This window comes from Rhincodon typus, chromosome 48 (assembly GCF_021869965.1).
Source record: "Rhincodon typus isolate 14 chromosome 48, sRhiTyp1.1, whole genome shotgun sequence".
In the NCBI taxonomy this organism is placed as follows: Eukaryota; Metazoa; Chordata; class Chondrichthyes; order Orectolobiformes; family Rhincodontidae; genus Rhincodon; species Rhincodon typus.
In genome coordinates, this window is record NC_063379.1 from 6447178 (window position 1) to 6461956 (window position 14779).

Consider the following 14779-nt stretch of genomic DNA (forward strand, 5'->3'; position numbering starts at 1 on the left):
ACCTAAATTCTGGAATATTTAAGCAGCCATTTCTTTTTCTTCTCAGACCAAGTCTCTGTAATAGCTACAATGTCATAGTTATATGCATAAATACAAGCTTTAAATTCATCTGCCTTGCATGTCAGAATCCTCACATTAAAACAGACACACCTCAGACTGCCATTCCTATCATATTCAGTAACCTCTCCCTGTTTATTCTTCCACTTAGCCTTACTGGCCTTAATTTCTAACTCCTCCTCAGTCATTTCACTTGCTGACCTACTGCTCTGGTTCCCAGTCCCCTGCCACACTGGTTTAAACCCATCCCAAGTGACACCAGCAAAACCCCCTGCCAGGATATCGATGCCACTTCAATTTAGGTGCAACACTTCCTTCGTGTCCCACCTGCCCTGGAAGACAGCCCAATGATACACATATTGGAAGCCCTCCCTCCTACACCAACTCTTTAGCACGTATTTCACTGTTCTAGCTTCCGATTCCTTGCCTCACTGGCACATGTCACATGGAGTAATCCTGAGATTACAACCCCAGACGGGTTGCCTATGTTGCTCATACCAATGCATATCACAGCTTCTGGCTGCTCGCCCTTCCTTTTGAGAATATCTTGTGCCTGCTCAGAGACATCCTTGACCCTGGAAGCAGGGGGGAGGCAACACACCATCCTGGTCCCTTTCGAAGCCACAGAAATGCCTATCTATGCAGACCCCTATTACTACTGCTGTTGTGTATTTTGACCCTTCCTGCTGAACAACAGAGCCAGCTGTGGTGCCACTGCTCTGGCTCCTGCTGTCACCATCCCCTGATAGGCTATAACACATCTCTCTTCTCAACCCCCATCCAGTATCCATAAGGGTATACTTTGTAAGAGAGGGTTGAAACACAGAGGTCACCTGCACTGACTGGCTGCTGCCTGTCCCTTCCAGCGGTCACCCATCTAGATGCCTGAACCTTGGCTGTGACCACACATCTCTAAAACGCCTGTCTATGGTACTTTCCACCTCCTGAGTGCTCCAAAGTGGGTTCAACTGTCAGTCCAACCGATCCACGTGGTCTGACAGGAACTGCAATTGAACACACTTCCTGCAGACGTATTCATCACGGATTGTTTGAACTGTCTCTGATTTCCCACATTCTGCAGGAGAAGCAAACTACCCTACTGACTGCCATTTTTATCTTCTAGCAACTATCTCATTGAAAATAAATTTCTTCTAAAATAAACTTACAGTCAACTAGATGGCCCCTAGAGATAGAATCTTATTAAAGAATGGTAAATACAGTATTCTGGAAATGACAGTCTAGGTACCACTCCACCACCAGCCTAATGTCCACTGCGCTAAAACCTTACGGGTAGGAGAAGGTGAAGGGAAATTGGAGCTGACTATTCCTGACCAATCAGGAGGCCTTCTGTCCGAAACGTTCTATTTGCATTGTGATGTCACTGCCCGGAGTACGTGGAATGCTCTCGGTCTGGACCCGGAAGCTCCCTCCGGGTATGGGTATGGCCTCAATCCAGACCGTGTTCCCTTGGGATTTCTCACTCTGGCTGTGTTCCCATTGAGTGATAGTTTCATGCGGGGTCGCAGGAAATCCTGACTGTGCTTGGTGTTGACAGTGACAGGTAAATATTAATCTACTTGACCTATCACTGAGAATAGGGATGAATCCGAATTACCTTTTTCTGAGCTGTCGATCGCTATGACCATTACATAACCAGGAGGTAATAACCTGAGATCTTAATCAATAAAGTTACATACTTTTAGTGTCATTGTATTGTCATGTCTATGCAATCATTTTGTTGTCGTTAGAATTTAATTCGATGACATTTGTTGAATAGCTACAATATCAAATACTCTGCCAGCATTTGGATCGATCTAACAATGGGACATTTCTTTTGCTTAGCTTCTGAATAGATGCAAAATTATGGCGGACGGAGTGAACGTGGGACAATATGGAAATGGTAAAGTTCAAAGATCAGCTATATTACCGGCAATAGTAGCTGATGAGCATCACACACTCCAGGATAGGACGTTACAATTTCAGGAAAGGCTTGGAAGTAACTTTGACTGTCAGAATGGAGAACAGCAAGGCAGGGATCTCTGCATTGCCTCAGCACAACTTGCTGATGAATAGTATTCAGTCCTTAGCCACTTGAGCACATTACCTGTAAACAAGAATAGTTGTTTTATCTTTTCATACCTGCTCTGTGGCAACAGAAGAGATCATCCAAGCTCGTGATCCTGCTACATGAGAACATGTATGGTGCTTATAACAGCAATTGGATAGTCAGGCTGGCTAGAAATGGATCTAGGCAGCGGGACTGTGGAGGAGGCACCTCAGCTGACTGTCTGCCCCTTTTCCGCGGTTACATTCAAGCCCAGGTATCCTTTGAGAGGGAGCACGGAGTGTCCATCTCGATGTCTTTGAGCAGTAGGGTGGGCACTACAGGAGATACAGTGCTTTATTTTCCCCTCCAACTCCATTTTGATTTAGTCCCCTCCCTGTCTTTCTACACCCACCCCCCTCACCTTTGATGTTTGCATTGCCTATGAGGGGCTTTGCTTGTAAATAATCAATTGGATAGATGGATGTTTTTACTGGTGGTGGTCACTAATTATGCAGGAAAAGCAAAAGAAAAAGGTCACAATGGTTTTGGTGGTGGAAAGGTGCTCATTGCATGGAAACAGACCCTTCGGTCCAGCTCGTCTGTGCCAACCAGATATCCTAAATAAATCTAGTTCCATTTGCCAGCATTTAGCCCATATCCCTCTTAAACCCCTTCTATTCATATACCCGTCTGGATGCCTTTTAAATGTTGTAATTGTACCAGCCTCCACCACTTCCTCTGGCAGCTCATTCCATACACACACCACTCTCTATGTGAAAAGATTGCCCCTTTTAAATATTTCTCATATGTTGTCTAGTTTTGGTCTCCACCACCCTGGGGAAAAGACCTTGCCTATTTACCCTTTCCATGCCCCTCATGATTTTGTAAACTTCTATAAGGTCGTCCTCCGACACTCCAGGAGATAAAGCCCCAGCCTATTCAGCCTCTCCCTATAGGTCAAACCCTCCAACCCTGGCAAGATCCTTGTAAATCTTTTCTGCATCCTTTCAAGTTTCACAACACCCTTCCTATAGCTGGGAGACCAGAATTGCACACAGTATTCCAATGTGTCCCAACTAATGTCCTGTACAGCTGCAATATGACCTGTCAGCCCCTATACTCAATGCACTAACCAATACAGGCAAGCATACCAAATGCCTTCTTCACTATCCTATCTACCTGGGATTCCACTTTCAAGGAACTATAAACCTGCACTCCAAGGTCTTTTTGGTCAACAACATTCCCCAGGACCTTACTATTAAGTGTATATGTCCTGTTCTGACTTGCCTTTCTAAAATGCAGCACCTCACATTTATCTAAATTAAACTCCATCTACCACTCCTCAGGCCATTGGCCCATCTGATCAAGGTCCCACTGTACTCTGAGGTAACTTTCTTCAGATCCACTACACCTCCAATTTTGGTGTCATCTACAAACTTACCATACCTCCTATGTTCACATCCAAATCATTTATATAAATGACAAAAAGCAGTGGACCCAGCACCAATCATTTTGGCACATCGCTGGTCACAGGCCTCCAATCTGAAAAGGAACTCTCTACCACCACCCTCTGTCTTCTACCTTCAAGCTAGTTCTGTATCCAAAAGACTGGTTCTCCCTGTATTCCATGTGATCTAACGTTGCTAACCAGTCTACCATGAGGAACCTTGTTGAACGCTTTACTGAAGTCCACAAAGATCAAGTCCACTGCTCTTCCCTCATCAATCCTCTTCATTCCTTCATCAAAAAACTTAATCAAGTTAGTGAGACACAATTTCCCATGCACAAAGCCATGTTGGCTATCTCTGACCAGTCCTTGCCTTTCCAAATATATGTAAATCCTGGCCCTCTGGATTCCCTGCAACTTGCCTGTCATTGATGTCAGGCTCACTAGTCTATACTTCCCTGGCTTTTCCTTACCACCTTTCTTAAGCAGCAGTACCCATGTTAGCCAACCTCCAGTCTTCTGGTACCTCGCCTGTGGCTATCGATGATACAAATATCTCAGCAAAGGGCCCAGCAATCGCTTCCCTCGCTTTCCACAGAGTTCTAGGATACACCTGATCAGGTTCCAGGGATTTATCCACCTGTATGCATTTTAAGACGTCCACCATCTCCTCCTCTGTAATATGGACATTTTTCAAGATGTCGCTATTTATTTCCCCACGTTCTCTATCTTCCATATCCTTCTCCACAGTAAATACTGATTGCAAATACTCATTTAGTATCTTCCCCATCTCCTGCGGTTCCATACATAGGCACCTTGCTGATTTTTAAGGGGCTGTATTTTTTCCCTTGTTACTCTTTTGTTCTTAATGTATTTCTAGAATCCCCTTGGATTCTCCTTAACTCTATTTGCTAAAGCTATTTCATGTCCCCTTTTTGCCCTCCTGATTTCCCTCTTAAGTATACTTCTCCATGGATTCACTTGATCTCTGCTGTCTGTACCTGACAGATGCTTCTTTCCTTTTCTTGACGAAAACCTCAATTTCTCTTGCCATCCAGCATTCCCTACACCTACCTGCCTTGCCCTTTGCCCTAACGGGAACAAACTGTCTCTGGACTGTCAATTTTGAAAGTGTATGATAATATTTCTGAACAGGGTGATTAGAAATAAATAATGATAATTGAAACAATTTAGACTTTTGATTCTGTCATGTAGAAGGAGGAGAAGGAAAAGACCATTAATTCTTTGGAAATTGCTGCATAGAGGTGGGAACAGTCTGCAAGTAAAATAGCACAATAATTGATTGCAAATTAATATTTGGTATCAATGGTTGAAAGTAGAAATTGTTTATTGTAATATTTCTATAACTTTCATTAGATTTTTTAACTGTATATTTTGTTCACTTTTTTGCAGACAATAATGGTAAAGAAATTCGTCAATTGCTGAATAGTTACAGCGACAAGGAGTTAAACCTTATTACCCTGTTCTACCATGAGAGATTGGAGGATGCAATTTTACACCTGGTGGAGAGTATTGCCTTGACATTAATGGCAACTGGTTCATTGAGCAATGGAAATTATATGGTAAGTTGTACTATATAATTTTTGCACTATTTTGTTACTAATTGACAAAATAATTGAAATGAACATGCAAATGAAGGAACTTTTGGAAATTTAAAAAAAAACAAGGCTATACAGCTTGTTAGTGATATGAACAATGATAAAAGTAGGGGTCAGAGGGTACAAAAGTAAAAATGCTCCAGAAAATAGTATCAGAGTACTGAAAATGATTTATTTTTAAAAAAAGAGAATAATGAAAGGCTGTTTACTTGAAGGACAGATAAAGAACTGAGAGCAAAATAGAAATAATTGAGAGGGCACCGTGGCTTAGTGGATAGCACTGCTGCTTCACAGCACCAACGATCTAAGTTCGAGTTTCCTCCCACAGTCCAAAGATGGGCAGGTTAGGTAGATTAGCCATGCTGAATTGCTGTTTAGTGTCTGCGGAATGTATAGGTTTAGAGGCTTGGTCATAGATTTATCGTAAGGTCATGGGCTATTGTGGGTCTGGGTGGAATGCTTTTCGGAGAGTCAGTGCAGGCTCGATAGGCCGAATGGCCTCTATCTGCACTGTAGGGATTTTATAAGGATGATTGGAGAACAATTGCAAAAATGTTGTTGCAAGTTCATAATGCTGGGAAATGAATCTTCAGTATTCCTGCACATCCTGATAGCCCTGTTAATAAAGGATGAGATCAGTGCAATGTTGAAAACCGCATGTCAGCGAATGTCAGGATACAGGATCAATTTTAGGGAGAGGTAAGAAATGCCAAGATGAAAATTTCACTGGTAAGAATAGCTTGTGTGTGCTCTGCACCCAACAAGATCTTAGTAAAGAACATAAATAAAAATACCACGGTCGGAGGGGTTGGTGGTGGCTGGGGTGTGCAGTTCTAGGAGAGACACTGGAATACTCAGTGAGTTCAGTTTCTGAATAGATTGTATGGATTTTGTTAATTTATGTTGCATGCAATATTTGTTCTAAGCCCTATCACTATGATCATTGTACCATTCAGAACTTAGAGAGCTAAGTTTGGCTCTAACTAGAAATAAGTTGAAAAGTTGCCATAAGAAATATGTTGTCAAGTTTTAAACGGGTCATCTTATGAAGCTCAAGTGCCAGTGCCAGTAAGGTGCCACTCATGTCATTGATAATGCTGAGGGACTCTTGAGGAAGTGTCAGGTCCAGATCATCTAAAGTGAAGAATTGTAACCCTTTGTGAAATTTTATTAATTTGGTAGCGCACCATGTTATTCATGTCTGGTGGGATTAGCTGAGAAATCCTTTGGCTTGTCCTAATTACATTTGCTAATTGATGTGCTCTGTGGAGTGTTCCATCAAAGTCTCTTACCCTGTTTGCCTGTTGTTAGTTCTGGATGTTAAATATAAACTGTGCATAAATTGTGGACCACTGGCATAAATGTTACTAAGTAAAATTTATTGCTGTTTGTTAAAAAACTGTAGAATTGTTTGGCTTTGTTCTCTTACTATGTTCCTTGATCTCACAATGTGTCTACTTCTTAGAAAAAGGTCATTGGTCTCTAGTTAAATCATAATATACATGTTCTGTGTGGTCATGTGTCAAATTATAAACCATTCAAAACAAATTGGCAACTGTAACTTAGAAATTAACGTGCAGACCTCTTTCAAAATGGTTTCTTGCAGCAACGAAACATTTTTAAACAAAAACAAAGAACAGATTAGATGTAATGAATAAGTAATTTTCTCATAGTGAATGTCCCTGTAGGCAAGAATGACCACAGCTTGAAAATATATCGAATTTATATTGAAGGTAAGAGCCTTTCACATGAGGGATATGACATACATTTAAGTAAGCATATCATGTCAGCTATTAAGCAATAAAAAAAAATTAGGGAAAAAAGTTTACAAATTAAGAAAGAACTGTGGAGGAAATATTTCATGATTCCAGAAAAAAAGATCCTTATTCCATGGTGGAGGAAAGGCTTCATTAGAAAGATGAACGATCAATGGCTAAATTGGATGATGAATGTGACATCAAAGTGAAATATACTTACATGCAAATTTATCATTTTATGAAGTTTCATCATTAGTGACAAAGTGAGCATTTGCGTTCCATCACTCTTTGTTCTTAACAAGTTTCTGATGACCTGCTTTCTTGAAGTATTGCACTCGATTTGATGTAGTATACCCACATTCCAGATAGGCTTATTACACAGCTGCAGTGAATGAAAGGTAGAATATTTCTAAATCAAGATTGTTTGCAGATTGAAGTGGAATATCAAGTTTGTGGTTTTGGCATCATAGAAACATAAAGACATAGAATAAGGCAATCCAGTGCAGCATATACGCACTAGCCAGAAAGAAATTGAAAAAAAAACATGTTGTGTAATATAATTTTAACTTGCAGCTCTTGGTTCATAGCCTGATGGGTTGCAGTGACTCAGAAGTAATCCAAGTCCCTTATTAATGCTTGGTATTTCTTCTTCATACCAAAGCTTGCAGAGAATTTGATGCATCCACACACTCATTCACACTAATCATTCCAGCAACCAATTTAAGTCTATGTCCTGACATAATTGAAATCTCCAATAGGGGAAACAAGTATTCCTTACCTAGTATATCTATAAGACCATAGGATGTAGGAACAGAACTCGGCCCATCGAGCTGTTCTGCCGTTCAATGAGATCATGGTTGCTCTGATAATCCTAAACTTCACTTTGCTGCCTTTTTGTAATCCTTGGTTCCCTTACTGATTAAACATCGATCTTAGTCTTGAATATAATGACCAACCCAGCCGCTACAGCTCACTGCAGGAAAGAATTCCACAGATCCACGACCTTCTGAGAGAAGTTTTTCCTCATCGTTTGTATCCAATTGTTGGTGTGTCGCAAGGATTGTCATTTATATAAATGATTTGGATAAGAATATAGGACGGATGTTTAGTAAGCTTGTGGATGACAGCAAAATTGGTGGCATAGTGGACCGTGAAGAAGGTTATCTAAGAGTACAATGGGATCTTAATCAACTGGGCCAGTGGGCTGAGGAATGGCAGATGGAGTTTAATCTAGACAAATGCAAAGTGTTACATTTTGGTAAGACAAACCAGGGCAGAACTTACACGGTTAACGGTAGGGCCTTAGGGAGTGTTGTCGAGCAGAGAGACCTAGGGGTGCAGGTGCATAGTTCCTTAAAAGTGGTCTCACAGGTAGACAGGGTGGTGAAGAAGGCATTTGGCATGCTTGGATTCATCGATCACATTGTGAATATAGCAACTCTATTGTTTTCAGCTGCCTTTTTTGCAATAACATGTAAGCACAAGTGTTGAAAAAGCACCAAATTCATGCAGTTGTGGTGATGTTAATGTTGTGTCTGTTGGGGACGGTGAATCACATTGAGTTGAAGGGTATTTATGACTTCAATGTCCAGAGTTTCATGATTAACTTCCATCGTGATATCATTACCCCGAATCTAATAATGACCATTGATAACACCCCAATTCTTACTGCAACAAAATCCTGGCCATTACAAACTTTTCAATGTTTCCTACCAGATTTCTAATTTATTGTTTTACTTGGATCTTTGGTTTTTTTCTTTGAATATGGTGGTTAATCCCAATCCACTTTTAATATAGAAATTCATTGAAGCTATTATGTTTGTAGCATAGAAGGCAACGTACAACAAACTATTAAGGTGAGAGCATGGATCTCATGTTCACATCATAGTTCAATTTTGTGGATTCAAACCCAAAACCAAAACTTAAGTTCCACTGCCAATATTGTACAGTCCAAAGTGTTGTTTATCCCACGAATTTTCAACTGGAAGTTTCATGTTATAGTCAATAGATAGCATTACTAATAGCTCCCTCATAGCACTTCTTCTCAAGTGGAGGCAAGTTCTCATCAATGTGCTGAGATGAATATTCTTCACGAATCGAGCATAATTAATATATCAGCTTTTCACAATTACGACACTGCTGTATATTGTTTTCTCTCTCTTTTATGTATATCTTTCTACCTCTTTCTTTCTCTTGCTTTCTTTCTGGTGCTTTTTTTTGTTCTTCCTGATTCTATCTTTCCATCTTTCTTCTTACCTCACTTCCTCCATTAGTTCATCCTTGCATTCCACTCCTTCATCTGTTGCTTCCCTTTTCCCATTTACCTTTTTATTCTACGTGTTCTTCTCTTTTTCCCAGTTCATCTGTAAGCTGTCGGAGAATCAGGGAAGAAAGGAAGCAGCGCAATATCTTTTAGGCACGGTGACCAAAACCAGTGGTTCCACAGAACGGATATTTTGGGAAACATTGGTGAAAATGCAAGAATCAAAGCCAAAACTGAAACTCATTTTGAAAGAAATTCAGAACAGAGGTATTGTGCAACCCAAATGTTTCAGGCAATCGAACATGAGTGTGTCTTAATGAGTGAAGCTACAACACATTACTAATGAAATGAAACGTCTTTACCAGGTTTTGACTTGCTATGTAATGCACGCATCAGTCAGACGGAAGGGAAGCTATCAGATCACCTCAAAGGTAAGTCAAAATAAAACTAATCATTAATCATAAAAAGGTACAGCATTAATTAAGATCTAACACATTACTGTGCCTCATATTTCATAACTGAAAGGAACCAATCCCTTCAAATTGTTACCACAAACTTATTCTGTAAAATATAATCAAAGTTACAACACGAAGAAAATGAAATGGATCTTGGGCATGGACAGTGTTCCATCTGCCACAAGTTAAATGCCACATGCGTCATATTAGGCTTTGTTGGAAATTGCTGAGGGCCCATTTTGATTTTCCCCTCTGCTCCTGAGTAGACTGAGTCTAACTTTCCAGTTTTAGATGCTAAACTACAAATTCAGTTTTGCAAGTCAGACAGCTTCAAAATTTTCCCTGGTACTTGCTCAGGCCACTATTTTGTTTTCTTCTATTCACACCAGTGTCTGAAAAGAAGTCTTGCTTTAGCTGTCAGTACTAGGACTTACTGTGCCTTCATGCAAATGTAAACCTCAATATCGACAGAGATAGTAGGAACTGCAGATGCTGGAGAATCTGAGATAACAAGGTGCAGAGCTGGATGAACACAGCAGGCCAAACAGCATCAGAGGAGCAGGAAAGTTTTGGGCCTAGACCCTTCTTCAGAAATGGGGGAGGGGAAGGAGGTTCTGAAATAAATAGGGAGAGAAGGGGAGACGGATAGAAGATGGATAAAGGAGAAGATAGGTGGAGAGGAGACAGACAGGTTGGTTTACTTGGAGACACGTTTAGGGTCATACAGACAGCAGATGTGCTTCATCTCTCATCTCATATTTATTAAAACGTGGATTAATCTATGATGTCAGGCTGGGTATATGTAGATTCACATGGAGATTCAGAGTAGATAGGGAGTCTATTCACATGCAATCTTAGGCTGCGCAATGAGAGGTTTCAGCTTATGCTGTGAAATGGACAATGACTTGATAAAATTGACCCCAGTATGATCCTTGCTGTACATTGAAAGTGTTATTTTACAATTATGGTTCACATAGTATATTTAATTGTATCACTGGTTTGTCAGCTTGTCACCAATATTAAGCTTTGAAATAGTGAGTATTATGCACAGTCCCTATTTAGCTATTGGTTTATATGTTTACATTAAGTGATAGTGCAAGGTGCGATATCAATTGCAACTACTTTTTCAGCCAATTACTCATTTGATTCTGTATAATTTTGGTAACAGTGTAAATTGTCTAAGATTAAAGCAGACATGAATCTCACAAACACTCCATACTATCTCGACTGGGGACACTAGACAAAAAAAAAATGAATGCAGTGAATAATAAGTAAACGATGGGATAATGTTTGGCTTGTCAAATGTTACAATGTTAAATTCTCCTTGAATGCAGAAGTGAGTGGTGATAGAGTAGAATGGCTTGTCTGTCATAATGTAAAATCGACTATAATCCATCTGATTCTCCCTGATTTATATTCAATTTAAGTTATTATTAGGCAATATTAATTTCTAACAAAGTATATTAAAATTGGCATTTGACTCACATATTGCTACCCAACTCGAACTCCTTGTTGTCTCTCTTTAATTGATTGTTTTAATGTTGTTAATTAACAAATAAAAACAATGCCAACATAATTTTGATCATTGTCACGACAGACATACAAGATCAACACAAGCAACACCTCCTCCTCAGAACTGAGCATGTGGTTAAAGGCACCATCAAAGGAAAGGACAAAATAGTGACCATCTCCCTCACCGATCGATATACAGAACTTATCATTATTTCCACTCTCCGTGAACGGAGACTAGTGGAACATGAGCTCCTTTCCAGAGGCAGAGATCATGAAGAATGGCAGCGGAAGTACATCACTAGTGACCTTGAAAAAATCCGGATCGATCAACTATTCAGGAGCAGTTTCGGCCACTCCAGCCTGTCCGGTACCACGGTGGTTAGCGGTGTGGCTGGCATTGGGAAAACAACAATGGTGCAGAGGATGGTCCACGAATGGGCAGCGGGAAACATCTATCCTCAGTTCCAGTTTGTTTTCCATTTCACATTTCGAAATCTTAATGCCATAAAGGCAGCTGTTTCTCTAAACAAAATGGTGTTGGATTTGTACCCTTATTTAGAAAAGATAATTGAAGATATCTGGATGAAACCTGAACATCTTCTGTTAGTTTTCGATGGGTTAGATGAATACAAACACCCAATTGATTTCACAGGTCATGTGGCTAGTGATATCTCTGCGAGTCGCTGTGTTGGGCCCAACTGCAGTTGCGAAGTTTCTGAAATCGTCCGCTCCCTGGTACAGCAACAGTTGCTCAAAGGTTGTTCTGTACTGGTCACCAGCCGGCCAACAGCACTTGACTTATTGGAAAAGGCCAACATCAACCTTTGGGCTGAGATCCTGGGCTTTCTTGCTGATGAAAGAAAAGACTTTTTCAGAAAGTTTTTTGGGATTGAGAATCTTGGTGCCAAAGTCTTCAAACATGTGGAGGAGAACCAGATCCTGTACACCATGTGCTATAACCCTTCGTACTGCTGGATCATTTGCTCAACCTTAGGCCCCCTCTTTACACAATCGAAGTGCAGGCAACCTCTTCCCAAAACCATCACTCAACTTTTTTCCATCTACCTTTCCAACCTCTTGGACAACCACAAGCGAGATGTTGAGGACCAGCGGATGGTTTTACAACGACTTGGGGAGTTGGCTTACCAGGGAGTTGCAAAAAGGAGAATTGTTTTCAATGAGAACCACTTCATTCAACATCAGCTGGAGCCCAGCAAATTCATTTCAGGATTCATGATGGAGATCCTGGAAAGAGATGATGCAGCTAAAACCATCGTGTACACATTTCTCCACCTTACCATCCAAGAATTCCTGGCGGCCCTCGCTCAGTACTTGAATCCAAAGCATCAAAACGTGGTGGAAATGCTTCACTGGGCTTTTAAAAAGGACGATGGTCGGTTTGAGATCTTCGTTCGATTTCTGGTTGGTCTTTCAAGTCCCACTTCATCCCGACAGCTGGAAACATTCCTGGGTCCGCTGTCTTATCACACAACCTGCCAGGTGATAGACTGGCTGCAAGCCAATGTTCAGGCAGAAATCAAAAACATGGACAGAGCCACGGGAAAGAGGAAACTGCTTAACATATTTCACTATCTGTCGGAGTCTCAGAATGGAGCTTTAGTCCAGAAAACCATTGGATCTGTGGAACGTTTGAATTTTGGGGACTCCAATCCACATAATGCACTGAGATTGAGTCCAATGGACTGTGCTGTAATGTCTCATGTTGTACAACTTTGTAAATCATTGACGGAGTTGAATTTGGAGAAATGTTATGTTCAGGAGGAGGGGATGAAACAATTGGCCCCTGCAATCCACAAATGCGAAGTTGTAAGGTATGTATTGATGTGGGTGAAATTAAATGAAACATAGGCAATGACCAATCAGATTTCTCTCATAAATTCCACCTGATATTGATTTCATAGGATTTCTACAGTTCACCAACCGTTCAAAGTGCATCCCACCCGGACCCAACCCCCTGCACTATCCCTGTATTCCCATGGCTAACCCACCTAGGCTGCACATCCCTGGACACTATGGGGCAATTTAGCACAGACAATCCACCCTCGCCTGCACATCTTTGGACTGTCGGAGGACAGAGAAAACCCAGAGAAAAACTCATGCAGGCACGGGGACAATGTGCAAACTCCGCACTGACAGTCACCCAAGGCTGGAATTGAACCCAGGTCCCCGCTGTGAGGCAGCAATGCTATCCACTGAGCCACCAGGTCACTCGTAACTACAGTAGCTAAGTCACAAATTTCTACTTGTTTTATTTTTGTGAGTCAAGGAGTTTTCCATCCTTTTTATTTATTTTCAACATTATTACCACACTGACCTTGCTACTGAGTGCTGTAACTATAACAAAGAAAAGCACCAGGCTAACTTAATTTGTCTCACACTGCAAGACACTCAAAACCACGTAGAGGCTAGGAGAGTCTTTAACTGGTGTTACGACAGGGAGACAAATAACCAAACTAAATCACTGTTCCTCTGTATTCACAACAGAGTAAAATTAAAATCTTCAAAGTCGCTCACATTTGACCCCAATGATTCCTAACCAGACTTTTGTATAAATAATCCCAGACTCTGCAGATAATGAATTCTACATGCCAGGTTTGTAGCTTCAACAAAAAAAGCAATTTATTAACAATACAGCAGAGCAAAAGCAAACAATGAAATAATTTATGTCTTTGTTTTAAAACCAATAACCTTGTTTTCAGCGCCAGTCACACAAAAGACAGACTGACAAACAAACACAGTTAAAGGATAAATAAAAGAAAATAGCAAAATTGGCCAGATTAAGTGGTTTTCATGTCTTGTTGTATAGTCATATTTGATGGTTTCTTGATTGATTTTCTGAAGATATTGATCTGTGCCACCTTTGAATTCACTCTGAGGAAGTCAGTAATAGTTAGACCATAGTTCCTATTCTGTGACATTCCATTATTGATAATGAGAGGGAACATTCAAATCTTCATGCTGTTAGATCAATAGCCAAACTCATTCTCTCAAAAATACAGTCCTAGAAATTAGTTCAAACTCTGATCTATCCCTTTGTTTGACCATCACTTTCTCTCCTAGGCTTGTTCGCACCAATTTTCAGGTACTGATCTCACTAGTTAACAAACATTTTTATCTGGTTAAACGTGCTGCTCTCCCACTTTCAGGAAGAGTCTGTGGAATGCTCTTGATCAAGAACCAACCTGCAATTAACCTCGAAGCCTGGCCTCACAAACAAACTAACAGCTTGTGTGTTCTGTTTTTTAAACACAAGCTGCGGTTCACAGTCCAAAGATCATCATTAGCTCATTGCATTTCACAACTACAAACCAAAATGGATTAATAAATTAAATAGAAAGAAAAATCAGCAAAGGTTCTGACCCTAGTCTTAAGATGCCCTCAATTAAATGAGCAGACCTGGTGTGTGACTAAACACAATTGGCTGGTGGAGGATCAAACAGTTGAAGCCAACCTCTATCACCAAATTGTGTGTCATTGCAGGGATGAACATCACACTTGTAGTTTAATTCTGCAAACCAAAGCTAATCTGACATTGTTTCAGAGATAGTAGGAACTGCAGATGCTGGAGAATCTGAGATAACAAGGTGTAGAGCTGGATGAA

At 40.6% G+C, this 14779-nt stretch overlaps 1 protein-coding gene across 1 annotated transcript in view; it reads left to right on the forward strand.

Annotated features, from left to right (window-relative positions):
- The first annotated feature begins 1467 nt into the window (after window positions 1–1467).
- LOC109915260 (NACHT, LRR and PYD domains-containing protein 3-like) overlaps window positions 1468–14779 on the forward strand; it is a 20836-nt gene continuing 7524 nt past the window's right edge. Inside the window, exons 1-6 of the mRNA XM_020514874.2 lie at window positions 1468–1618; window positions 1900–1957; window positions 4965–5134; window positions 9286–9457; window positions 9556–9621; window positions 11243–12989. Coding sequence (XP_020370463.2) covers window positions 1921–1957; window positions 4965–5134; window positions 9286–9457; window positions 9556–9621; window positions 11243–12989 — 2192 coding nt within the window. The 5' untranslated portion in view covers window positions 1468–1618; window positions 1900–1920. The remainder of the gene's footprint in view (window positions 1619–1899; window positions 1958–4964; window positions 5135–9285; window positions 9458–9555; window positions 9622–11242; window positions 12990–14779) is intronic.